Source organism: Sturnus vulgaris, chromosome 1, assembly GCF_052056855.1.
Source record: "Sturnus vulgaris isolate bStuVul1 chromosome 1, bStuVul1.hap1, whole genome shotgun sequence".
Taxonomy (NCBI): Eukaryota; Metazoa; Chordata; class Aves; order Passeriformes; family Sturnidae; genus Sturnus; species Sturnus vulgaris.
Window position 1 is genome coordinate 49,304,732 of NC_142243.1, and position 27,426 is coordinate 49,332,157.

Genomic DNA, 27,426 nt, shown 5'->3' on the forward strand with positions numbered 1-27,426 from the left:
CCAAGGAAGCGTCTCCGGCTGAACTTGTCATTGCTCTCCAAAACTACCTGAGGGGAGGTTGTACCCAGATGGGAGCTGGCCTCTTCAACTTCCTTGCAGTGAGACAACCAGATGTCATGGCCTGAAGCTGAGACCAGGGATATTTAGTTTAGACATTAGAAAATAAAAAATTCACTGTTAGTGGGGTCAGGCATTGGAATAGGCTGCCCAGGGAGGTGGTGGAGTCCCCATTCCTGGAGGTGTCTAAGAGGTGTCTGGATCTGGCGCTGGGTATGTAGTTTAGTGGTTTAGAGGTTCCAGTGGTAGTGCTGCGTTGATGGTTGGACTTCATGATCTTTAAGGTCCCTTCCAGCCTTGACGATTCCATGATTCTGTGCCTCCAGGAGGCCACTGTGCCCAATACAAATCCAACTCCAGGCTGCAGACAGGAAGCGCAGGACTCGGCCACGCCTGCGCTGGCAGGACCCCGCAGACCCCCAGAGAACGGGCAGCCGCCCGCGCCTCTCGGCCGCCCGCAGGGCCGTTCCCATCGGACGCCAGCGCCTTCCCCCAGGCAGCGGCGCGGGGCGGAGCGGCCTCACGGCGCAGAGGCGGTGCCGGTCACGAGGGCGCGCAGCGGCCCCGCCCCGGCTCCGTTGGCAGCGGCGGTGGTAGGGGCGCCGGGTGCCGTCCTCGGGGCTCCTCGTCGCCAGGACAACCGAGATTGCTGCCGCCGCGCCTCTGCCATGGTGAGGAGCCCGCGGTACGATCCCGCCGCCCAGCCGCAGCGGGCTGGCATGGCCGCCCGGGGCGGGGAGCAAGTGCCGGCTGGGCCGTGCGGAGCGGCCCCGGGGCCGGGCGGCTCAGCCGAGGCGAGACTGGCGGGCGGGGGAGCACAGGACGCGGGCGGTGCGAATGCGTGGCTGGGCATCCGGCCCGGCGCAGGGCTGCGCCCACCCGCGCTGTAGACGAAAGGAAAAGAGAGTGTCTGTCTGCCCTTCTGTCTGTCTGCATGCCTGCCCAAAGCAGGTGGGGCCGCGCTGTCCCTCGCTGTAGCACATGCCTGCATGTCTGTGGTGAGGTGTGACGGGCGCCTTTGCCTCCTCCTCCTCCCGTGTAACGCCGGAGCAGCCATGGCAGGGCTCTGCCTGGCGTGTGACGCGGGCCAGGGTGTGCTGTCTGCCTGGATAACACAGGAGGGATGGTGTGTTTATATGGGTGTGTAAGGTGGCTGGGGAGTGATGGAGGTGTGTCGTCCCCATTATAAAGTCGAGAGGAAAAGCCAGGGCGTGTGTCGGTGCACAGGGCAGGGGTGTCGCCATGTAGATGTACAGGATGCTGTTTGAGCGCTGTGCTGTGTCCTTATGCATGTGCCGTGAGCCAGGGTGTGGCCCGGGATGTGTGTAGATAGCAGATATACAATAGACATGAGCGTGATGTTATGGCTCTGTGTGTATCTGCTGTGATTTGGGCTTCGGGTATGGTGTGTTTGTGTTGTAGCAGAGATGTGACATTGTGTGTAGGGCCATGACATGGCATCGTACGTTTGTAGTTGTGTCAGCCTGCTTGCTGTCTGGTATGGGCTTGTGCCTGTGTGTATATATAGTGAGCATTGGGTGTGACAATAATTTCTGGATATTTTTAAAGGCATGTATGCTATGGGTGTGGCAAGAATTATCTGTAGTTCTATATGTACATAGCAGATACAGTGTATAGTATTTTATGTGTATAGAGCAGCAGTGGCTTGTGTGCGTGAGCATGCATAGCTGTGATGTTGTGATGTGTGCATCCATGCATTTATAATAGATTTGTCGGGTCAGTGTGGTGAGGGCACAAGGTTTGTTTCACCTATATGTGGGAATGGCACGACACGGAGCACATGTGTGTGGAGGCTTGCAGCAGAGGAGGAAGAGAGGCTGGGGTTTGCTCTGTGGGGAGAGCATGTGGGGATGTGGTGTATGCCACGAGTGGCAGGGCAGAGATGCATCAGATGTTTGTGAAAAGAAGATGACAAGGCATGTAAGGGGGAGTGTGTAGGACCGGCACAGCATTTTTGGAAAGATGATTGGTTTGAGCCCTGTTTTCAATTGTCTGATGCCTTACTGCTTCACAGTGCTAGTTACAATGATAGATACAGCAAGAAGGCACAGCTGCTGGCCTTTCCCACACGGGAAGTACACAGTGTTTGAAGGCAGACAGTCACTTTGAATGTAATGATAGTAGGTTTTCTGTATTAGGTTCTGGGGAGGTGGAGGGAGTGCTCAAGCTCAAGAGGGAGGAACTGTATTCCTGTGGTGTTGCAACTTTTCTTCCTTTGCATGAAGATTTGTTCATGCGCTCTCTCTTTCTTCCCCTACACACTGCCTTCTGTTCCTTCCCAGTTCTAGCCTGCATGTTCTGAACCCAAACAAAGCAACCTTGAAAACTAAAATGTGAGATGGAATAAAAATATGGATAGACTGTGCATGATTACAGTATGCTTCTGTGTAGAATCAGTTTGGATTTACTTTGCAAAAGTTTTAGGATGTATCTGTTGCTACGAGGAGGAGTAAACCTCAGTGGATGAGGCTGTGGATGATGTAGCATTGGTGGAGTGGTTGTGATGTCACTTAGTGACATGTTCTGCATCACATTAATATTCCATCAGAGAAGATGAAGTATCTTAAGTCAGTTGAATAAAATGGATTTATCTTATGCTCTAAATTTAAGATAGATTACAGGCTGAAAAACAAATAACCAAATGTTTATAAACTGCACCAGGGGAGGTTCAGGTTGGAGATCAGGAAGAATTTCTTCACTGAAAGGGTTGTTAAGCATTGGAAGGGGCTTCCCAGAGAGATGGTGGAGTCACCATCCCTGGAGGTGTTCAGGAAACTACTGGATGTGGCACTTAGAGCTGTGGTTTAATTGACAATGTGATGGTGTTCAGACAGAGGCTGGATTCAGTCTTGGAGATGTTTTTCATTCTAAATGAGTCTATTATTCTATCAGTAAATAGTTTCCATTTACTAGGCATGGAGGTTTTCTTTGTGGTCCGTTTTGACATTCCCACTGAGATACCTTTAGTCTAAAGTTAGGCGACATAGAATCTGCAAAGCAGCATTGGTGCTGTAATTGCACAGGGGAAATCTCAGAAATTATACTATCTGCTGTGCAGATTCTTATATTAGGCAGCTGTGCAGATTTTTGTACTGGGCAGCTTCTTAGTTGCACTTGACAGCTGTTAAGCTTTTAGCACCATTTTTGCTATTATTTTTATATTTTTCAATTGTTTTATTTACTGCATACTTCTACTTGAATTGCTCTATGTTATCGGTTAATTCTATTCAAGTTGTTCTTTCTTTCTTAATTCATCATAGCTTCATAGAATTAATTTTCAGCCTTTAACACCAGACCTTTTAGTACGAAGAACATCAATGTTCTTAAAAATCAGGACTATTAGCTTGCTGCTTGCTTATTTTGACAACAGACTGAATATTTGGTTGTCCTAGTTAAAATGAGGGATAACATGGGGCTAGCAGGTATGGAAAGTTGAAAATAAAAGTCAGATTTTCAATGAAGCATGGCACCTATTTTTAGGTAGGTGTAGAAAAGTAGTACTGGTCTTGGCATTGTGACAATATTGATCTGAACCCAGCAGAAGGCTACACATTGACAGTAATTCAGCTGTTTAGGCATTTGGAAATCTGAATAATGGCATCAATTTAATGTAAATTGTTATCAACTGGTAATTCTGGTAGTCTTTCTACTGAATTAGAAATGCACTTAAGTGAGATACGTTAAGTAGGACAAAACCAGATGAAATTGTGACACCAAGTTCTCCCTCAAGCTAGTGTAGACATTAGCCACAACATCCACTTGCATTCTTTCTAGTAATCTTTTTAGGAAGGTGATCCATATTCTCCATAGATTTCTGTCTTTTTTGTTTTGGTTTGGTCTTTGTTTTTGTTTTGTTTTTGTTTTTTTTTTTGTTTTAACCTCTCCATGTGTTTCAGGACAATGCAAGGACTATTAAAATTTCTCATCATACTTGACATGTATATTATGGGTGACTTGATAATGTGATAGGGCATGAGTCCAGCTGTTCCCCTGAGCTTTTACAAAACTACTTTCCCACTTAAACTTTTAATGCAGAGTGGGACATTCTCATTCTTTCCAAAGCTTCTGAGAAGGAAGATTGTAAACACAGAGTAACTTCTATACAGTGAAAATCAGATTTGCATTCTTAAAAATGAAGAAAAACCTATACATGAGGCATTAAAAGTGTATAATGATGAACTTAAGATTCACTACATACTGGTATGTCCTCTGTCAATTCAGTTTTTTTTCAGGATCAAGAAATTACTTGTGTGTCTCTCAAACCTTAAACTAATTGTTCTTGAGACTGAAGAATAAATGGTTTTTAAAGATCAAACATTTTTCTCAGCCTAATTTTTCAAAAAATTTACTGTACTATGAATGTCTGAAAATCTCTGTATATAGTGTAATTCTAAAAGAGTGTGAAACAAAATGGATTATTTTTTGTGACAAAAGTATTTATAATGCGATTTCAGTCCCTGTGAATCATTTTGTGGTAGAAGCTGGCTTAGATTCTATTTCAGTATGTCTCTGTAGAGTCTCAAAGTTAGCTGAGTGGTCAAAGGAAAGTATCTTTCTCAGATGTTTTGAACTTAGGCTTTTCCAACTTACATTTGAGCGTTTGATACTTAAGGAGGGATTTGTTATTTACCTGGTCAAGAAAAAGGAAGCACAGGATCTGTAAATGCTTAATTTTTGCTGTCTCAAATGACCTCTCTCTTATGCATTTGCCCCTACCTCTCCAAACCAAAGCAGAACAAAACCCATCCAAACAAAACCACAGCATGAATTTAAATGTTTAAATGGATTACAATAATTTATGTTTTGTACAGGCAGGCAATGGAAATGCAGCAATACATGCAAGGGCACCTCAGCTGACAAAATCAACTACAGCCAATTTCTTGAGGGAATCCCCTTGGGTTTTTTTCTTTGTGTTGGAGGAGCCACTGCTAGAGGAGGACTGGAAATTTGCCCTTTTCTGGACTTGCACATTTATGACTGTTTGGAACTATGAACACCTGCTGTCTAGCACACAAGAAAGTACTCAATATTTGATATCAAACTGCAGCACTCAAAATATTTGCCTTAATTCTTGTTATACGCTTCTTTGTCTATTCCATTGTTTTCCTAAGTTCTGCTTGGTAGGCAGAAGAAAACAGTAAATTTGGTTTTCGTTGGATTAGATTGCTGTTCAGCTGGTTACCTAGTATGTTCTGTAAATTTAAATCAAGGAGACAAGGACATAATCAAATCTGCATAAGTGCGTAACTACCAATATTTCCTTTGAAGTCAAGTGAATTACTGCTTGTAACCGTGAAGAGGTACCTAATTTTGTCTCTTATAATTGAAAGCTTTTATTAATAATGCATTACATGTATGGCAGCTTTTATTAATTATGCACTACACATATGGCATATGTAGCTGCAAAGCAGATTTTTTCTTGTTTTTTTCTTGTTTGTTTTCTAGGGAGATTTGCCTTGAAGAGAAGATTTACCCTTCATAGTAAAGATTTCATGCTCAGGAAAAACCTCAGTTCTGGCATAGTGTTTATAAGGCAGATCAAGCACTGTTTTGAAATGGCTTTGTAAAAACTATAGAGCCATTCTTGTAATAAGCCATACCTTTTTATGTCTCAAATGTATTTTTGAAGAGTAGTTATAAAGGGAGAGGATTAGTACTCAAAATTGCTGTTTCACAGGTGCTTAGAACAACGGTTCTGACTGCTTCAACCACACAGTCAGTACTTAAACTGTGATTTCATTTGCACTTCGAGCTATGTGCAATAAGAAGAATTGCCTTTCTGGATATGGGATTGCGTGACTGGAGGGAGGACTCTGTCAGTTCAAATTAGAGTGGTGCAAACTCCTGGGGAAATGGACTTGAAGAAGAATCTCCGTGAGAACACTCCAGGAGGATTTCATGTCTCTGTTGTCGTGCCATCAGCCTGTTAGTTTGTATACTAACATAGTTGATACTGAAGACTGGGAATAAAACTTAGCCATATGTATGTCAGTAAAACCAGCTATATGCAGAAGTGGGGATTCAGAGTTTTGACAGATGTTCTCCTAAGGGCTCTGAATCTCTGATGTGGATTAAATTTGGATGGCTGAAACTACATGACTATCCCATAGCGAATATTGCTACATTGAAATTAATGGACACTAACTTTTCTTTTGAACTGATTTTATTCAGAACCATATCATGTTCTGAATGTCTTTGAGTATGTGTATTTATAGCATGATTCTACAAAATTGCATGACACCAACTGGACTATTTTTATGATTACATAATTTGTAATTTGAGCACACAGTCCTTGTGGATATTGTGATGGAAACTACCTTAGAATCTTCTTAGAATCTATCTATCTTCTTAGAATCTATCTATCTATCTTCTTAGAATCTATCTATCTTCTTAGAATCTGTCTTCTTAGAATCTATCTTCTTAGAATCTATCTTCTTAGAATCTTAAAGTTACTTGAGTGGTCAAAGAAAAGAACCTTTTTCAGGTGTTTTGAACTTGGGCTTTTGCAAATTCTGTATGAGACCCTGCTTGATGCTTAAAGAGGGATTTGTAATTTACCTGGTCAAGAAATACAGAATCTGTGTGATGTCTAATCAATGTTTTGAGGGGCTACCTTGTACCCTCGTGATGGGTTACAGGCAACAACTGTTTCGTCCGTCTGATTTTAATTTTCTGAAATTCTCCCATTAATTAATGTGTCTGTTGCTCTCCAAGCCCATAAAGATGATGATATGAGTTTCCCCATATTCTACTTCAAAGTGCTTTATAGATTGAACTGCTAATTAAATGTTTTATTTTAATTTATTTTTTTTTAGGAATGATGTCTAAATGCATCATCATGTACTGTTTGGAGGGGTATAATCTTAAAAGACAAGTAATGGATAATTGTCTGAAAAAGGAAATATTCAGTCATTTTTTTTTAAGAGAAAGCAAATTGAAGGAAGGATTTGCCAGTCAGTATGTGACTTACAGATGATGAGGATAAAACTTTGTCAAACCTGTTTTCTCAGCTCTCTGTGTATGTTTAAAGCATATATGGGGATACAATTAACAGCTTTTCCCAGATTTCTTAATGTTTAAATGGTAATTGTTATTTGGTTGGGTTTTTTTAAATTTTTTTTTATTTTTTTTTTTTTATTATTTTTTTTTTATTTTTTATTTTTATTTCCTGATCTGAGCTGGTCTCTAGTCATGGAAGATTAGCTTAGCAATAGTTTCTTTTCTGTAGTGGTTCAGGTTTGTTCTGCCATCTCTGATAGTGGTTAGAACATGATGCCTTGAAAGCAAATGTGGGATGGGTGCACCTGAATGAAGGGTTAGTCTTCCATGTAGCTCCTATCTCAGAGTGCATTGGGAAAGCAAAGCTTGCAAACCTTTTTTGCCAATAATAATGTAATGCCTCTTTCTTTTAGCAAGGTATTGGATTGAACATAATATTTTCTGCCATGTTGGCTACTAAACACCAGTTACATGATAGGAAGTATTGATAAAATGTTGTCTTCCAACTGAATTTTAGGCTTGCAAGCAATTAGGTCAATCACGAATTCTGCAAAACATCAGATTTCCCCTTTTTAACAAGAAAAAATAGGAACTATCACACTGGAGTCAAAGGATTGCTGTCTCTTTGGTGACTTAGTAGGAGACAAGGTTGAGTCTTCCATTAGGGTATGGGCATTTCAGCTGACAGGTTAGGTTAACTTGTTAGACCTTAATACCCTGGCTACTTGCAGGAATGAAACTGTATTCTGAAAGGCTTTAGTGGTGGTTTACAAATATGTTGTTGGCAATAGGTGACTGCCCTTCAGAAAAACACACAGGAAAGGGTCATGAGAGCAGTTTGAGCAACTGAGGATGGGCTGGTGTGCTTGAGGCAGAAGAAAAAGCAACCTCCAAGCACCTCCTACTCTGCACTGGGAGGCACTTCAGTTGGAATAGCCAGAGGCCTCGAGGTAGAGTTGTGCAGCTGTGCACATCAGTTCTGAAGTTCACAAATGAGCCTGTTCTGTCACCTAGTAAGAACAGGTCCTTGTAGACCCAGGCTGATGCCCTCCAGTGAAATGTGAATGATGTGGTGTGAATACTAGTGCTGGCAAAACAAGAATGATGGCTCTTCTGAAAGAGAATCAAGCAGCAAAGTAGGCAGCTGCTTCTGCCTGGCAGGTTTTATTCTGTTAAACAGCACTTACTCTGGGGAAATTTTACAAGTATTATGGTCCTTCTGAGCAGCCTTAGGTCACTGGGAGGCATTAAGGAAAAACAGAGAGATGTGCTCAGGTGCATTTGGTCTTCTCTGAAGGTGAGCTTTAACTCTTTAAGATGACCAGCACAGTAAGAACAGAAGTATTTGATATGAGGCGTTGCTTTTGTTCAGTCAGTTTGTCATCACAGCGTTAGAAAATACCCCAAGGAAAGACCAGTGCAAAAGATTCAGAGGGTATCTGGCAGCAAGGAGGAGGCTATAAGGCTATGGAAGACTATGCCCTGGGCTCTAGCAGAGTGTCCAAAGGGAAGAAAATATTAGCGACCACAGCAGGCCAAGAAGGCTGGATTTTAACATGCACAAAGGCAAAGCCTGAGCCAGAGCAGGGTGAACAGTTGGAGCATAGGAACAAGAGCCTAGAGGGCAGACAATGTCTGTGTGTTGAAATAAATGATTTTGCCCATCTGTCTCTGCTGTAGACAAGCCTGGTTCAAAATGAGATTGCATTTCAAGGTTCAGTTTGGTGTGTTATATTTATTGATTATACAGAAAGCTTTACCATGGGTTCTAGTTTAGCAGCAGTCTTGTGTCATCAGCTGTTATGTCTTCAATATCACTTATTTCGATTCTGTTGGCAATGTATATCATGTCTAATGCTCCTTTTGTTGGATACAGCTATGTTTTGCCACTTGCATGGTGTTCAGTGATTTTGCTGGTCTGATGCATTGATTGTATATTTCTGGAGGAAGCCCTAGCTAGCAGCAATTCCCTGAGCATTAGAGAGTTTTATACACTTAGACTGGAGTGTAACATGAGACAATCTGAAATTTATGGTAAAGAAAGGTTGTTTTACCTCTTCTTCCTCCTTCATTTTGGTGGAGTATTTAAATAGAGAGCTTTTTAGGATGCCATTCATTACTTTAGTTTGCTTGTGAGCTGCTTTGGGTAGCAAAGCAAATTTGGTGGCTTTCCTACCACTATAGCACTAGGTGCTTTCAATACCTTGGTAAAAGCAAAATTGCACAGGTAGCAATTAGGTGTCTCTACTGAGGAGAAGAGATATGCAGCAATCTGCTGGGTTTTGTGTTTAGCAACAAAAATCTGCACTTCAAGGTACTGAATAAATCTTTAATTTTATTTTCTCAGAATTTTCCTTTAAAATTTGATGTTACCATGTCTATTACTGCATGAATAATACTTAATAAAAATTATTCACGCCAGTGAAAACCTGGCAGACTTGATGCTGTATACATAGAGGTGTATTTACAATTTGAGTAGGATATGTGCTGTGTCAACCATGGAAGATAAGGAAATATATGAATTTAATTCCAGTCTACTGTCTCTGGTGGTGAAAATGGCCCAATGTTGTTTTTTTTCTTGAACTGATAAAAACTTCAATCTTGTTTTCAGTATATATCCTTTTTGCTGATGCTCTTTAGGGTCTTTCAACTTCATCTTCCTCAAACCTACTTTCCCCCATAATTCCTTTAACATGCTACTAAGCAAGGCTATTTTTGAGAGTCTAGGTTTTTAATAACTTCTGATATGAAAAGTTGACAGGTTGAAAGTCCTTATCTATTCTGATTTCAGTGGAAATTAGATAGATAAATATCTCAGTGGAACTGAGCCATAATGGATGAGCTGCTACCAAAACTGTTTCATCTGTTAAGAAAATAGTCCCCTCCAATAGAAGACTGAATGACAACTGAAATTGCATGCTTAAAAATATAAGGACTATCACCAAAATTAGAAGTATAACCTTATTTTGATCTTGAAATAACTCTTATCAGAAAAGATTTCTTCATGTCATTCTGGTGAGAACAGGAGACCTTTATCACTAGCTGTTATCTCAGAAGAGATTAATGTGCTGCTTTCAATGGTGGCAAGCTAAGTGTGATGTATCAAGAAGTTATGTTCTAGGACTAGTGGGAATTAGTATGTTTAATAATATGAAAAGGGAATTAAAATGGGGAGATTATCCTTTTTGGGTTTCACAGATTTATGCAATGGATGCTTTGTTTATATAATAAAGAGATTTTTAAAAAATTATTTGCTAAAGGAATTTAATGTTAAAAAATATAAGGTAATTTTAAAAGAAAGTACTCACTTTTTAGCTCATAACTAATCTTCCAAAAGTAAAGTGAAGATATTACTGAGAGAGGTCAGTTAAGCTGGAGATTCAAGTAATAAGGAATTACAGTTTTCTCTTGTGGATTTGGTTTTGTGTTATTTGTTCTTGCAATTCTTTTAAGAATGAAGGGATCTTCTGTATCTCTTCTTGTGTTTACTCGAACTTTAAAAATGGTTTTAGAGTAACGTTTATTACATATGTTCAATTTCATCCTTTTTCCTTGTGCACAGATTTGCCTGTTGTATTTGGGGATTTTATACAGTTAAAACCATACTTTTGTAGAGTTTGAGATACCCTATCATTAACGCAGTCAAATTTGCTACCATATACAAAAGTAAAGAGGGAAGAAATATTCTTTCTACATTCAGGATATTCTGAATTGTTATTTTGGATTACTGTGTACAGGTGTTCTGAGGGCATGTAATTGTCAGCACAGTCTGTAAGTAAAGAAAAAAATTCATATTTGACAAGAGTACTATATTTTTTACAGTCATCAAATACTTCCTTGACTGAATGTTTTTGGTGGATTTTTTTATAAATAGAAACAGAAAACTATAGGTTATGTAATAAAAATTAAGTAAAAAATGAAAAATACGTGAATGTACTAGGTTCTTGCTTCATTAATGGAAGTTTTAAATTATCAGAAACTGTTCAAACTGTTAATATATTGTCCTGTTTGCACCTTCTGTCTTCTTTCTCTGCTTGAATGCATTTGAAATCATGTTACAAATGTTTATCTAGAAAATTACTACTCCAGTTGTCCTGTGTCTGTTCTCTGTTAGGGGGGAAAACTTACTGAGGAGCCTTTAAAGCAGCCCCTCTCTTTCTTGGAGATGCAAATGCAATATGGCTCTAGAGGCTAGTAAACTTTTACAGGGTAAAAGAGTACTGAATAGAGACACTTTCATTTTTCTAAATGTGCTTATTCCATAATAATAATATGTTACTATATGAGAACTGCTGCTAATGCATACAAGAACACACCAAAGTTACTGTTTGAGGGAAATCAGCTTTGAATGTGTTTGTGGCCTCATCTGTGGCTGTTGTAACAGGCAGGTCACACATAGTGTGCAGTAAAAGCTGTGTTGTTTCCAGTTTTAACTGGGATTCCCAAATGAAACATATTGATCAGGTAAGCTGTCACATATTCAAAATAGTTTATCCATCCAACTTTAACTTTGGAATATTCTAAAATAAAGATTATAGCCTTTTTCCTAAGAGTTGCTGGTTTGGTTGTAGGTTTAGCTTTTCAGCTTGGCCTCAGTGGGAGAATACTTACTACTGTGCTATGATTTGTAGTGAGTTCACTTTTGTTGATAAGTATTGGAAATACTGTTTAACAAAAAGGGCTACAATGCTCAAGTCTTTAGAGTAACTTGCCTTATACCTTACTAACATAAATCCTGTGTTATCCTCACACAATGAGCATATATATGTATCTCTTGTAAGTATCTCTCTCTGCATATATCTCCATGTTACTGTATACTTGAGAATCTGTGGTGTAAATAAAAAGGGATAATTAGATTTTTTAATATAGGCATTATATAGCACACATGTAAACTAGTAGCAGTCTGCAAAGTAGCTGTGTTGGTTTGAAAGTAAAACCAGTGCGAGACTCCAAGTCAGTAATACAATTTAATAGGAGGAGAAAAAAATAAAATACATGCAATAATATAAAAGAAACAACCACCAACACAGTCAGAATACAACCTGACACCCTGTCAGTTAGGGTGTTGGTAGCAGCCTGTATAAATGGTGGCTGCAGTCCTCCTGGATGACAGATGTGGTTCAGTTGAAGCAGTGCTCCTGTAGAAGGTGCAGTTTTCCTCCGAAGATCCAGCGATGATGTGGAAATGGTCCGACTTCCCTTTGGGATCCAGTGGAAAGGACTGCCTTCGCGTCCCAAACCCCAGATTTTTATCTAGGTAGGAAAGGCTTGGCTCCTCCCCCTGGCTGGAGCATCTCCCAATGGGATGATATAATCTTATCAGTCACACAATAGGACTTAATGGCCCATTAACGGAATATATCTTCTGGAGGAAGGATGGGTTGTGAAAAGATAATGATGATCATCCCCATGATTTTATCAGATGGCACATCATCAGAGGATATCTCCCACAGAGATAAGGATCACCACCCCTCCCACATTTTAACAGATGGTGATAGAATACACATTTTTGCATTGTACCCCAGGACAGTAGCTTTATTTAAAAATATATGCTTATGCATATATGTGTCTGCTACATAATGTAACTTTTGAGGCATTATCTGCAGCTATTATTCTATAGCTGCAGATAATACACAGACTATACTGCGGCTGCAGTCTATACACAGACTTTGTGTGCTCTCATATAGGTGACATCCTTTTTTTGTGGTTTATGTTCCTAACCTGCAATGTGCAGAATGTTTCCTTACTTAACTCTTGAGTGATCCTAACTTCTATGAGGATAGTATATATGCCCCTTTTTTCTGAACGAGTTCTACTGTAATCATAATTAGGCATACAGACTGTTCTTTAAAAAAAAGAATCCCAATATATGCTATTGTTTTCAGGCCACTAGCTGCAAACTTTGAGTAGTAAAAATGGCACACGTGGGTAATTCATAGGTCATTCTGTCAAAGTCAGAAGCAGTCAACTAATTCTAAAAATGTTATTGATGTACATGGCATATTTCAGCCTAAAGGCTGCAAATATCAACAGCAATGAGTATTGGATGTAAAACAGATCAAAGCTGAGCCTATCGTCAGCCATGTGGAACTGGTTAAAGCTGATGTCTCTCTTCTGAAGGAGCTAGAATTGTCCTATTGAAATACATATTCATGGTTGTTTTACGCTTTGAATATCTGTAGTCCCCAGTCTGAATAAATGTGCTGCTCCAGTTGCTGGAAAAGGAAGCTTGATTAAACTTATCAGTCCTATTGAAAGTTGACAGCTTTATTGTCTTTAGATGTGTGGATAGCCATGCACGGAGGTAGTGGGTGAAGAAATGTGTGTCAAAATTGAAACAGTAGTATGCAGTTAACTTGAAATCAATTTAAGATGTACTGGAAGAGAAAAAGGGTTTTTGGCAGCAGCCAGAAGGAGGTTCAAGTCTTCAAATCTTAAAATATTTTTTAGGGAGATAGTTTCAAAACTCCCAGTTGTGTAATTTTTGCTGTCTCCCTTCCTTTATGAAGACAGAGCTAAGCTTATATTCGACTTTTTTTTTCCTTTCTTTGCTTCTGTCTTCTGTGGACCTTTTTTCTTTCTTTTTTTTTTTTTTTTTTTTAAACAAGAAGCAGAGCAAATAGTTTCCAAGTATTCAGTGTGTGTGGATAGTAGGATGAGCAAAGGGTAATACCCTTATGTCAAGAACAGCTTAATAAAGGGAGAAGATTGCTTCCAGTTGTTTTAATGTTTTGTGTGATTAGCATTCAGAAACTCATCTGTTTTGGATCCTTCTTCCTAGCTTTTGTTTCTGGTATTATGGACAGAAAATGAAGTCCCTAAAGCTCTTTTCTTTACCCAGGAAATAATTGCTTGTGACTTTTACATCTTCCAGGCTTTGCCATGATTTCTTAAATTCCATTTCGCCTTCTGTTTTTTTTATTGCTATGTTCCTCTGGTAAAATTTCTCAAACCTAAATATTTAGACGAAGTCGTGAATCTGGTCAACATCTTTGTTTCAGTCTTTCTGTTTAGCTGTTGACTGTATAACCTTAGTATTGCTTACTTTTTTCCTTGGGTGTTTCCTTTTAGCCTCTTTTTCTTTTTTTCTTTTTTTTTTTTCTTCCCTCTTAGGATATGTATTAATAATATGAAGTTTGGGTGAGCGGTATTTTCGGTTTTTCTTGTAGCATTTCTTGGTGTGCTTGCTTTGCTTATATGGCAGTCACTGCTCTATCTGTGGCACTAAATTCTTTAAATGTGTAGAGTTACATTCTATCCATATCTGCATATCTGGGTCAAGTATTTGCACTGTAGACAGTGAAAGGAGGGACCTGAATAACTGGAAAGTGTCCAGTTTGTTTTCTGTAATGAGACAGTTTTAGGATTGTGCAGCTTGTGTATATTTGTATATGTCTTGCTATTGCTTGAAGTTTCACTACTGCTTAAATACTTCTTTGTGCAGTGTAAGTGTGCTTGTTTCATGATTATTAATTGCTCCACAATTTTTGTGTGGTTAAATCTTAGCACTAGGGAAAATAATTTTATGATATTGACAACTAACATGGTGAAAACTTGATGTTAACTGTAATTTAAGAGAATTAAGCACCTAAGTAGAAGGTGAATAGCCTCTTATAAATACGTTTTTCTTGTTTTTAAAATAGTGTTCTTTCTTTCTGTTTCCAGGTTTTCTCAAATAATGATGAAGCCCTTATTAACAAAAAACTACCCAAAGAACTTCTGTTGAGGTAATTCTACATAATGTTTTAAGGAGTAAAAACCTGAGGATTGTATGTTCCTTATGTGTCTTACAGACTATCAAGTGCTATTCATTCTTTCTTAAATCCTCTTGAAATAAATAACAACACACCTGATATAATTTTGGAATTCTTGAGCTTGTTGCCTTGATCTGTTTTAATGTGTTCAAGTTATGCTGTACCATAGAAGATGTAATTCAGTTGTTATTTTTGACTTGCATTTCAGAAAAAGAAGTGAAATAAAATGTCAAAAAAACTTTGGTGCACCAAGTAGTCAGCTCTTCCACACTCTCAATGTTTTATATCTGTTTGAAGAGCCTAATTCTCTGAGTTCACACTCCTTGTGCCATGAACTTTATTATAACAAAATAAAATACAAATTCAATGTCAGAGCTTCCAAAGAAGTCACTGCAGTGAAAAGATCTATCTATTACCATTACTTCCAGTCTGTGTTGTATAAGGTAGAGCCAACAGAGGAATATTTCTTATTGTAGTCATTGGGTTACTCACAGATTTTATCAGCTTGTTGGTGTGTGTGAGTAGATCGTCTTTGCAAAAGTTACCTAGAACACCAAGATGAGTAGTTCAGCCCATGACTGGTGGATGTCGTCATGTTCTCATGTGCTTGAAAGTTGATTTCAAGCAAAGTATAAGCCAACTGCCAAATGTGGAGCTATTGCTTGGTTGGATGTGGCCACTGCAGAGCTGGAACTCAACCAGGTCAGCAACATCTTCTGTACCTAAAGAGAGGATTTGTTATAGACTAATCCTTAAGGTGAAAGAAAAAAATGAAGAAAAAAAGTTCAGTTATGATGGTACAATTACAGTTTTTTGTAGTGGTGTTATTAAAATTGAGCTGAAGATTTTTTTCTTAATATACTGATGTTTGGCTCAGCTTGTGTGTATGTCACGGCTTCCAGTCTGATTTGAAGTGGAAGATTGTCTCAATGGTATTTTGCATCTTGTGCCCAAAGAAAATGTTCCTAAAAACATTGTGATTATCACAATGCTATCTGAATGATATTAAAAAAGAAGACTGTTGTTAAAGGGATTGAATTTTAAAAGGCTTTTCATTTTTGTTGAGATACATTCAATATGGTGACAGACTGTAATTAGACTCTTGGAACTGTTTAGAAAATGTGATTAAAAGAGACAGTCACTGAATGATGCCCTGAACAGGAATTCTCATACCTTTTGCTTTGTTGAACTCAATGCCACACATGAACCACGAGATAAAAGTCAATGTAGGATGCAGCCTCAGCTAAAAATCATGATCTGCAAACACTTCTTTTCAAGCATTAGGACTCCCCAGTTTGTGGACAGGACTCTCCTTTTCACTGTTATGGATGCTATCTCATTTATGTAATTGAATAGAATTTGTTTATATGGTTTAGGTAGTGAAAAGTATCATGCACAGAGATAGTAAGGATGTCTTTTGGAACATCTTTCCTTAGAGAGAGGCTGAGGGAGTTGGGCCTGTTCAGCATCAAGAAGAGATGACTGAGAGGAACCCTCATCAACGTTTATCTGTACCTGAAAGGAGGATGCCAAGAGGATGGATCCAGGTGCTTCTCAGTGGTGCCTAGCAATAGGACAAGAGGCAACGGGCATAAACGGGAACACAGAAAGTTCCACTTGAATATGAGGAAGAACTTCTTTACTATGTGGTTGACTGTGCACTAGAACAGATTGCCCAGAGAGGTGGTCAAGTCTTCCCTCACTGGAGATACTCAAGAGCCATCTGGATGCAATCCTGTACCATGTGCTCCAGGATGACCCTGCTTGAACAGGGAGGTTGGACCATATGACCCTCTATGTTCCCTTTCAACCTGACCCATTCTGTGATTCTCTGTTTTTAAAGAATTCAGCAGGAAGAAAACCCACACAAACAAATCCAAGTAATTAGACTCTACCAGTGGCTTAGCTCTTTGTTTTTATATTCAAGATAGCTTCTAACAAAGCAACTTGAAGGATGTGCAGGCTTATCTTAGATTTGACCAACTGAGGAAGAGGTGTACCTAATCCTTGCCACTACACTGTTACAGCAGTGTTAAAAGAAGCCTTTTGCACAATTAAAAGGCTTCGTGGGGCTGGAATAACAACATAAAATATCCCAGGCCAAGCATACACAGAACTGATTCAGCCATTCAGCCAATCATCTGTTTTTTGTGCATGTATGTCCTTTTTGCAATTGCACAGTGATTTACCAAAGTAGTGTTGCAGATGTAGCTAGAAGAGTTGATAATCTGAGAAACTGAACCGGGAGTGTCAGCTTTCTCCATAAAGAACATGATGATCTCATGCTGAATGCTGGGACTGGTGTATTTCAGTATACCCACAAGACTATGCTGATCACCAGCGTTGTGAAATGGAGTGGAAGGAGATGTGTGGGAGAGGTGCTCTACAGAGCAAATCTCCTTTTGAAATAGTACTGCTGCAGGAGCAGACTCATAAGGTCAGTGGCAGAGCAAGTTAGAGAGAGGGACATGCATCTGGGTTCTCATCCCTGCGGAGTGTGGATATCTAAGGAAGTTTCAGGGCACAGACCTGCCTGTCTAAAGGTTTATCAGTGGAGAGTTGGTTTTGTGAGCCTGCACATAAAGGCTTTTATAAGACTGAGTCTGAATACTTTTCGACTCTTGAAACAGTATCTGCTCATACTGCAATATGTTTTAATATTGTCTTTTTCTAAGGTTATGTCTTAGTTTGAAAGACAGGTTTCTGCTAAGAAAGGCAGGAGCCTCTCTTTGAAAGGGAGAATGTAAACCCCTTCCCTTATTATTAAATTATTATAATTTTGGAATTAAGGGGGCTCTCAGGCAAAGATATGGGGGTAGGGATAACAGTTCTTTACTGAGAGATATATATATGTATGTATAACAAGGCAAACAAAACAACAAAAACAACAAAATTAACAGCAAGCAGAACAGAAACCAAGTAACAGTTCTTTCGGTTGTGGACACCTTTCCCCTGTGGTTACTGTCCCAGTTCGCAGGCAGCGCCGGCCAGCTCCCGGTAAGCAGGGGGAAATGCGATGATCCCATGTGGCTGGAGGGACGCTGGGGGTGATGGCGGCTGTGTCGCGGATGAAAAGGGTGGAGGAGAGACGCTGCTCACAGATCCCTGGGGCAGTGTTGGTCCCGGTGCTGCAACAGGATGCGTGGAGGTGGCAGGCTGAAGCGGGAGGGCGTACGACAGCCGAGGAAGGCAGCTCCCGGCGTTGGGATGACAGGGCGAGGTCTCTCCAGCGGCCGTTCTTCCCTGAGCCAAACGAGCGAGAGAGGGAGCATCTGCCCCCACCTCTCCTTTACCTGCCCCCGATCTCGCGGTGTTCTCCCTCTTCCCCTCCCCCCCGCTCTGCGAGAGAAACTCCCAAAAAAAAAGGGACAGGGAGTCTCTCCCCTCCCCTCCCCCTGTCACTAGCCATCTTAGCATGTCAATGGGAAAAAATTCCAGACAGAAGGGAGAGGGGAAAAGAAAGAAAAAAACCAACCCTCAACAGGTTATAATAGGAGAGCTTCAATATTGCTGCACTGGGTGTAATTAATATTCTTATTATTTTTCCCTTATTAGCTATGCAGTCTACTTTTTAATTAAAAGAAGAGTAAACCAGTTGCAGTGGAAACATTTTGCTCAGAGAGCTGGAACTGAATAGTAAATACCACTGAAAGTGTCATCAAATGCACTTAGTTTTCTGCTTGCTTGTATCAGATAAGTACGAAAACTGTTAGCACTACAGCCCTCCGGAAAAAAATACCCTACTGGACTTGTGGAAAAGAAAAGTGATTAATAGCTTGTTACAAATATCTGGAAATTAAATATAAACACAATTTCTTCTATTGCCAGAATTGGTCTTGTTCTCATTTGCATGAAGTATTTAAATTAATGTAATCTGGCTATAACAAGCAGTCAGTGCAACTTTTTCCTCTAAAACTGAAAAGCTTTTTCCTGATGGTAGACTTACGAAATAAAACCACTTTGAAATTTATTAATCGAATAATGTTGCTATACTTGCATACTCTAAAGTTGAACAAAGTAATCCCTTGGCCTTTTACTGCAGTTCATAATCATCATTATTAATATTATGATTGCAATTATTACTATTACTAATGTAACAATGAGAATTATATTGGAAAGTTTTCAAGCCAGTGTCATGTCTGTTGCACATTTTCTGTGTCTGTAGAATATCTATGCTTGTAAGTAGATGGTTGAGACCCCCAGCTTCTCAGGCACAAAACTCACTTGAAAGGATAAGAAACGAGCAGTTATTTGATCTTTCTCTAGTAGACTCAGATAATTGGGCAGAGGAGGAAGAGGATATCTGATTGAAATGGACAGTGGTGCTTTTGAAGAAGACCCTTGTTTGGAGGGCCAATTATACTTTGAGGTTGGAAGTATAGCTTGAGTGGAGAGAGGGAGGTATTTAATTTGTAATTTTTTCTGGTTTATGGATATTCATTTTTATTGGTAATATTGTAGTGTATTTTTACCTGTGAAAGAAATAGTCTATTTCAAAAAGCTTTTTTTGTAGTATTCAGGCTAAAGGAAAAATTGTCACCCCTGTTAGCTATTGCAGTGCTATTAGTTTGCCAGTTGGCAAGGAATGCTCTTTCCTCTCTACGATACATATTGCAAGAAGTGAAAGGTTGAATAAATGCTTAATTGTATGATGTTTAAGTATGAATTGTGTGGTGATATTATAAATCATGTAAATTTAAACAGTTTTTGGATGATTGTAGCTTTATTTTTTTTTCTTAGCCTATGTGTTTATGAGAAAGCATCAATTGAATATACAGGACATTCATTGTAGAATTGAATTGGTGTCTGAAATTCATAAACCCATATCTGTCATCAGAAGAATAAGAAATCAAGTCAGGCTAATACAATTTTAATGGTAACTTTTCTAGTTAGATGTCACTGCCTTAAAGTGGCTCATCTTTTTTTTTTTTTTTTTAATTGTTTTGGAAAAACTCTAAAACAATGAATTATTACAGTTCCAGTGTGAATTTGAAAGTAAATTGAAACAAAAAAATGAAGTCTGTGTAATTAATGTTAGAATGCTCTGACATGTGAACAGCTACTTTTTTTTTTTTGGCCTGATAAAAAGTAATAATGCACTTTTGAAAAGGGAGATACAGCCAGTGCTTTTGGCAAGTAGAAAGATGGATAACATTTGTTCATTTGTATTTTAACTGTTAATGCTCTGTACTGTGAAAACTGTAAGTTTTTTCCCAAAAATGATAAGCTTAAGAAACAGAGATGTTTGTCCCTTTCAGCTACTTAAACTACATTTTCAGTTCCTTTCTGCCTACAAAAAAACATCATAACTTCATAAATTGTACCACAAATATAGAAATTATTGTGAGTTCTGCAATATACTTTTTGAGTGTATGTACTTAAGAGTAGATCTTAGCTATGAGTCTCAAAATTGAAGTGGTCAGTCAGATTCAGAAGAGGATAAATAAAGTGTTGGGACTGAAATTAGGAGAGGAACCCAGGCGTGGTGTTCCAGCAGCAGATCTTGTAGGCAAGAATATGTAGCTTGAGAGATGAATAATGAAATTTTCGTGTTTCTATTCTTTGTTTTTATTACTGCATGCTGCTTTTTGCTGAGCTTTTAGAGTGATCATTGTTGTAGAGAAAAAGTTACCATAAGCTTAAAACAGGTGAAGTCAAACACAGTATTTGATATATTTGAAGTGATGCTTTACCGTCTGTGTGCTTAACTGTGAGGGAAATAGAAAAGTACAGTGAAGGCTACAATAAGAAATTGTCATAATGCCATGGGTATTTCTTAGCTAGGTACTTGGATGGCCCACAATTGCTGTAAAACTTGGCTACTGTATCTTAGCATACTGAGTACTGACTAGTGCATCAAAGAACTGAAAAATATGGAACTTTTGTCTGGAGTAGTTCTTGGTAAGAATTTTGGAAGCAGAAAAGCTATATATGTGTTTTGAAGAGGAAAGGAAAAAGCAGTCTGTCATCTCAGATATTATTAATTTTCCCCACTACAAGGAGCTGTATAATTGAATAGGGAAATATTTCACCCTGAATAACTGAGACTGCCTGTTTAATATCTGACAGTCTCAGGGAAACATTCCAGTTTTATAATGCACATGCAATCTTTTGTTTTCATTTTAGAGTGTTTTGCAAAGCTTTGAAGTCCTCTGTAGTAGTCTGCCAGACAATTACAGTTTAACTATTTTGAATTAGAAAGAGCCAAATCGATCCAAGTATATAAACTATTCATACAGATTATTAATTGAAGGGATTATATTTCTTATGAAAGTAAGACTTCTTTTCTGTATATTTTCACAAATCTATGGTTTTTGTAAAGCAAATTCTAATATTGCCTCATATATGTAATTTTCATTAAGTCTTTTAATTTAACATGCCTGTAATACATCTGTCCAAAGAATAAGTGCAGAGCAGCACTAATTCACAATATTCAATATGGTGTGAATATTCTTTAAATGCTTGCTAACTAGAAATGTGGACACTAACACTGACAAGAAGCAAGCAGAAACAATGCAACTCATGACAGCATAACAACAAATCCTGACTCACTTCTGTGGAGTAATGTATTAATTTCCAGTGGTCCTTACCTCCCAAAAAGTGATCAGAAATTAAACTGAGTAAGTAATCTGAATAAGCCACAGGGGCAGGTCATGGACAAGATAAAGCCTTTGGAAATTATTAAATATTTTGATATTTAGCTAGAAAAACAACAGAACTATAATTATTTTAGGACTATATGAGATATACGGGGTTCTTTCAGAATCCTTACGTGCTTTGGCAGCAATTTAAAAAATAATATCACGTTATCAATGTTATGTTTGTTATAACATGATCTGTATAATTCCATGATGTGTAGTAATTTAGTTTCTCCATGTCTTCAGACTTCAAAATAGTGTCTCTAACTTCAAATATACACAGACAATGCAGGAAGTTGCAATTTACTCATTAATCAGCTTTTTTAGAAAAAATTCCTTTTATTCTGAAGAGGGTTAAGTTTTTAAAACCTTCTAGTGACTTATATTCAGGACAGAACTTGGGCTCTGCCTGAGGAAACTAAAGGCTGAATCTATGCTTAGTAGTCAGTACACCCCATTCAGAATGTGGAGAAAGTCTCATGTTGACCCTTTTTTTGCACTGTTACCCACATTGTTTGTCTGCTTGTGAAATTCTTACCAAGATCAGTTCCAAATGCAAGTTTGTTTTTCAGTTCTTTGCCTCACCAGTCGGCACTTTGTACGCATTTTCTGCCTTCTTTATGTGAGATGATTAACATTTGCAAATGATTATATGAACAATTCAGTTTGGCCTTTTGACATTGGAGTAGGTAGCTGCCATCCTCTATTTAGTATTTTTAAGTGATTTAATTGCCAGTGTAAGCTCAAAACGAAATATTTTGGGCAGCAATATTTCAGATGGAATTCCTTTAAAAATGTGAATGAGAGGCTTGAAGAGCAGATGCAGAAAATTGCACACTAATGCTCTTGTATACTGCATTAATTAAGAAGAGGAGATATGGAAATGGAAGTGGGGTTTTGTTGTGTCAAGGTGCTAAGTAAAATTTTTGAAGTTTGAAAAGGAAGTATTTTCTGTAATGTTTCTGCTTGGGTCTGCCTTATAAATGGAGTGCTTTAGCTTTACTTGGTTCAAGCTACAGATATAATCTCTCAGTAGGAACATGCTTGTGACAAAGGATTAGTCACACTGGACCAAACAAAAGTAAATAAGTATTTGAAGCAAGAGTAACAGCTGAAAGGAGTGTAGTAATGACTTATACAACCCTTGGAATTTTACTTTACCATTTATTTTGTTTCATTTTGTTTTTCTTTGATTTGCTACTAAATCTCTCTTTGGAATCTCATATTTAATGAAGACTTAATTCGATTTAGGACTTTATTTACCTTGAAACTGGAGTTTATTTAAACTCAGTCTCTTAATTCGTTCATTATCAGAACTAAATGTTTAGAAGTGATATGATGAAGTCTGCTTTTTATATGGAGCTATGGGAGGTAGAGGGGGAAATGTTCTTCCTCATTTCAATGTGGAAAGTGCCATCAAAGAACAGAAAGGCAGTCAAAAGATACTATTTCTAAAAAGAAAAAAATGTTTCTTAAATATTGATGCTAGACAGTTTAAGTAGAAAACCATACATAAAAATACTTAGACGTTTTTGGTCTGTAGTTCATGAAGTATTTACAGGAGAGATGAACGTTATTATCTGTGTGTACATGATGCAAACACAGACATGAGGAAGGGAAGTCTTTTGTTCAAGATCATCCTCCAAGCCAGTAGCAGTTACAGGTTGGATCAAGTCTAATGAATTCTACTCCAACAACTAACCAAAGCACATAACATCTGTGATGGTAAATGATCTTGGTTTGTGGAGTGTCCCTAGGCTGCATGTCACCAGTGCATCATGTTATTTATCCACTTACCTAGCTAGCCACTAAGGTGCAGGGTGGATATAGTGGATTTTTGGCTGTTTGGTGCCCAGATTATAATCTCCTCAGTCATATGGAAAAACAGACTGTAAAACAGTTGGAATGGGCAGCAGATTGGATTAGGGCTGTGGGCTGCAGTTTAAACCACTGTGAACTAATCATAAGGCTAACTGCTTTTATTTAGTAAGATGTGTTATAATTGCTGAATATGTACTTCATAAAATCACTTCATAAAAATAAAATCTATATTAAAAAATTATAGACTAGATGAGGTTGGAAAATTAAACAGAACCGGACCTTTCTGAATTTATCATTGGGCATTTTGTTTCAGATACTGAGAGTATCTTAAAAGGTTGCTGTTGTGTTGTTATACATGGTCATACTTTACAAATAAATAAAAGTAATATTCAAATAATGAGTAACAGGATGCACTTGTCTTGCAAGTAACATATAGACCATAAAAGATTAGGTGCTATCCTCTCTAAAATGAGTCCAGCAAAGCTGATTTCTGTTTAAATGGAAAATAGATGTCAGACATCCTGTACTCAGCCTCGTATTTTGCAATTGCCAATACTTGTCAGTGTTCTGTAGTAATAAGTACCTTGGTGAAAGAAAAGGAGGTTTGGCTAGTAAAGAAGTGTTTTTTGGTGCCACATTTGTTATTGAAAGACTTTCTATGGAGATCAGCTGAGAAAGACCCGAGTTATTTACAAATGGAAACTGAAGGGCTAAATTACTGGAAAGTTTTGGAGCACATAACAGTTTCTAGATTAAGTGCTTGTTTTGGGGTGACTGTATGGTGCCTATATCCCCAAATCGTCTGTTCTGTTGGTGTTGAATATTAAATTCTTCAACTTTAAGACTGGTTCCAGGAGTGAAGTGGGGGGAAGAAGAAGTACAGAATTTCTTATCAGAGACTGCGCTGGCTCCCACGCATTCCTGCACACAGACTGTGTTATCTGCGGTGGACAGTGAGACAGAGCTCTCCTTTGCTCTTGGTTAGTTTTCTGGCTAGCTGAGGCAGAGAAGCCCCCTGGATTGTTTTTTTTTTTCCCTTTTTCTGTTTTCCTGGAATTGTTTGAACCTGCCCTGGACTGAAAACCCAGAAGAGCGCGGGGAGCTCACACCTGTGGCCCACCAGGCCTGGCCTGGGCCGCGGCACTCCCCAGCACAGGAGGGACTGAGGACAGACTGAGTGAGCCGGGCTGCCCACGGAAAGAACTCTTCTAAATCTGTCATCTTTTCGGAACGGCGAGAGGTTTTGCTGTTTGATATTGCTCATTGTTGTGCTGGGAGGTGTGTTGCCTGTTGAATAAACAGTTTCCTTTTTTTTCCCACTTCTCTCCAATTTTTTTTTCTCTTTTTTTTTTTCCAGAGGGACCTCATTCAGAGGTTTCCTCCCAAATTTGTCCTAAACCAGGACAGATACTTTTGGCGTCCAAACGCAGGGCTCAAGAAAGTGGAAAAAAACCCCATGGTTATACTTACTCTGTGTTGGGGTAAAGCAGTCAGTAACCATCTTGTTTGAGGTCGTAATGTCTGTTGTCTCTGTTGGGGTAGAGGCCTTTACAGGTCTCGGGTCTCTAGGCTTTTTCGAGGTTTTAGTACCTTTCTGGTCTCTGGGCTCATTTTCTTATCCAGAGATAGCTCCAGTAGTGTCCCTAACATGCAGTTTTTTCAGTAGAGGAGCATGAATTAGAATAGCTATTGTACTGGGCTCAGTGATAATGATTTATAGAAAGTTTATAGAGCTACTGGAGTTTGTTCCAGGTATTTATGGTTACTTCGTTCTACCCTGCATCCCAGTTCCAATAGCATGTTTTAGGGGGTTCATTAGTAATTGCACCCAGTTTGTTAGAGGAGGAGCAGGGGATTAGGCTTTTCAGCCTTTACTTTCTTTTTTCTCCCTTGAATCTGTTAAGTCATCTTTTGAGGATGTTCAGTTTCCCCTGAATGTCAAGGATACCACCGTCCTGGTATTTAATCTGGTAAACTTCCTCTGCACAGACTGCAGCCTCTCTAGAATGAAGGCTGAGATGTCCAGAGGGACTGATGGGACCCCTGACCCAGGAGTAGGCCCAGGCATGGAAAATTCTGAGTGGTGTGGGGAATGGGAGAGAATGGGTAGAGCCCTGAATAAATTTTCTGATCCCCCAGCCTGGGAATTTTCACATGAACAAATTCAGAACCCAGATGAGGTGGGGAAATATCTGGAAGAGAAGTGCCATGATGATTCTAATGAGAAAAAGATCATTTGCAATAAGCTGGGCCCTGGCATATGCTTATCGCACACTGCTAAATACTGTAGGGCAGCAGAGAGAGGCAGAGGGGCAGGGAGATAAATCAGCCAATACCCCAGTCACTCCGGTTGTAGCTAAATCAGACAGTGAACCTAAGCCACTGGCAGTTGCTGCAGGAAGAAAGCACACCAACAAAACTGATCGGCCAGTGGAGGATGATGATGAGGGGGAAGGACCCTCAAGGCAGGCTTCCGATACAAAATCAGAAGTCAGAGCAACTGACACAGGATCAGAAGCCAATATTGAATCCCTATCTCTGAAAGACCTTCGTGGCCTGAGAAAGGATTACACCTGACAACCTGATGAATCTATAATTAGTTGGCTAGTCCGTCTCTGAGATGCTGCAGGCGAGGCTACAATTCTGGATGGCACTGAAGCCAGGCATTTGGGATCCATGTCACATGATCCAGTTATTGACCAAGGAATGATGAGGGGGGCTAATCCTCAGAGTCTCTGGGCACGGGTCCTGGAAAGTGTGGCACAAAGATACCTGTGTGCAGACGGTCTCTATATGCAGCAAACCCAATGGAAGACCATAGAACAAGGGATTCAACCCTTAAGAGAAATGGCAGTGGCAGAGATTGTTTTTTCAGATGACCTAACAACTAGGAATCCAGACTTGGTACCATGTACATCTGTGATGTGGTGAAAACTTGTACGACTTGGGTCACATGAATATGCTTCTGCTTTAGCAATAATGAAGCAGGATGACAGGGAGGAGACCATGCTCGATATGGCGAAAAAGCTCCGAGCATATGCAGATGCCATGCATGGCCCAACACATGCCCGAATTGCAGCTGTGGAAACACGTCTGCAGAAATTAGAAGACAAGATAGAGGAGAATCATAAGAGACTCAGGGAGGAGATTAAAGAGGACCTTCTCCAAATCTCAGCTATATGGATCAAAGGTTCTGGCCCCAGACGTAAACGTTCCCCAGATGGGGAGAGAAGACCCTTCTCACAAGCTGCATTGTGGTCTTTCCTGCGTGATTCTGGAGAAAACATGAAGAAGTGGGATGGAAAACCTACTGCTGCTCTGGTAAAACGGGTGCTTGAATTGCAGGACAGTGAGATGGCAGAGAGCGAGTTCCACCAAAAGGGAAGCAGCTTCAGTTGCCCGTAGCCAAACTGCCAGGTACGATGATGATGATGATGATGACATGTCCAATCCCCTTGAAGGAACCTCCAAGACATATGCTCAAGGAAAGAAGAATAACCAGGCTTAGAGGGGCCCTGCCTCTAGCCAGGTAGAGGCGAGGGAAAACCGTGTTTTTTGGACTGTGTGGATTTGTTGGCCTGGCACATCTGAACCACAAAAATATAAGGTCTTGGTCAACACCGGTTCGCAGTGCACACTAATCCCATCAAGGCATGTGGGGACAGAATCTGTTTCTATTGCTGGTATAACAGGGGTATCACAGGATTTTACTTTGGTGGAAGCGGAGGTGAGCCTGACTGGAAATGAATGGAAGAAACACCCTATTGTGACTGGCCCAGAGGCCCCACGCGTTTTGGGCATAGACTTCCTCCAAAATGGGTATTTCAGAGATCCAAAGGGACTCAGGAGAGCTTTTGGAATAGCTGCTGTAGAGGCAGAGGGCATTAAGTGATTGAACACCTTGCCAGGACTATCAGAAAACCCATCTGCAGTGGGACTCCTGAAGGTGAAGGAGCAACAAGTACCAAATTGCCACCTCAACGGTGCACTGCTGGCAGTACCGGACGAATCAAGATGCTGTGATCCCCATCCACAAGATGATCCGTGAGCTGGAGAGCCAAGGGGTGGTCAGCAAAACCCACTCACCCTTCAACAGACCCATCTAGCCTGTGCATAAATCTGAAGGAGAATGGAGA

At 39.6% G+C, this 27,426-nt stretch overlaps 1 protein-coding gene and 1 long non-coding RNA gene across 8 annotated transcripts in view; both read left to right on the top strand.

Moving 5' to 3' along the window:
• The first annotated feature begins 603 nt into the window (after positions 1-603).
• FBXL2 (F-box and leucine rich repeat protein 2) overlaps positions 604-27,426 on the top strand; it is a 72,795-nt gene continuing 45,972 nt past the window's right edge. For 3 of the 7 annotated variants that reach the window (XR_015804374.1, XR_015804375.1, XM_088166660.1), the window contains exons 1-2: positions 889-1,008; positions 14,743-14,804. Coding sequence is in view for 1 of the 7 variants with exons in the window: in XM_088166660.1 (XP_088022786.1) it covers positions 895-1,008; positions 14,743-14,804 (176 nt within the window). In the remaining 6 variants the exon portion in view is untranslated. Of the gene's footprint in view, positions 729-888; positions 1,009-14,198; positions 14,218-14,742; positions 14,805-27,426 lie in introns of those variants that run through there. The other 4 variants (XM_088166672.1, XM_088166680.1, XM_088166687.1 and 1 more) reach the window with 4 other exon arrangements.
• Positions 17,347-18,658, top strand: LOC148225200 (uncharacterized). The gene is made up of 2 exons (XR_015804379.1): positions 17,347-17,828; positions 18,387-18,658. It is a non-coding gene; the product is annotated as an uncharacterized LOC148225200 (long non-coding RNA).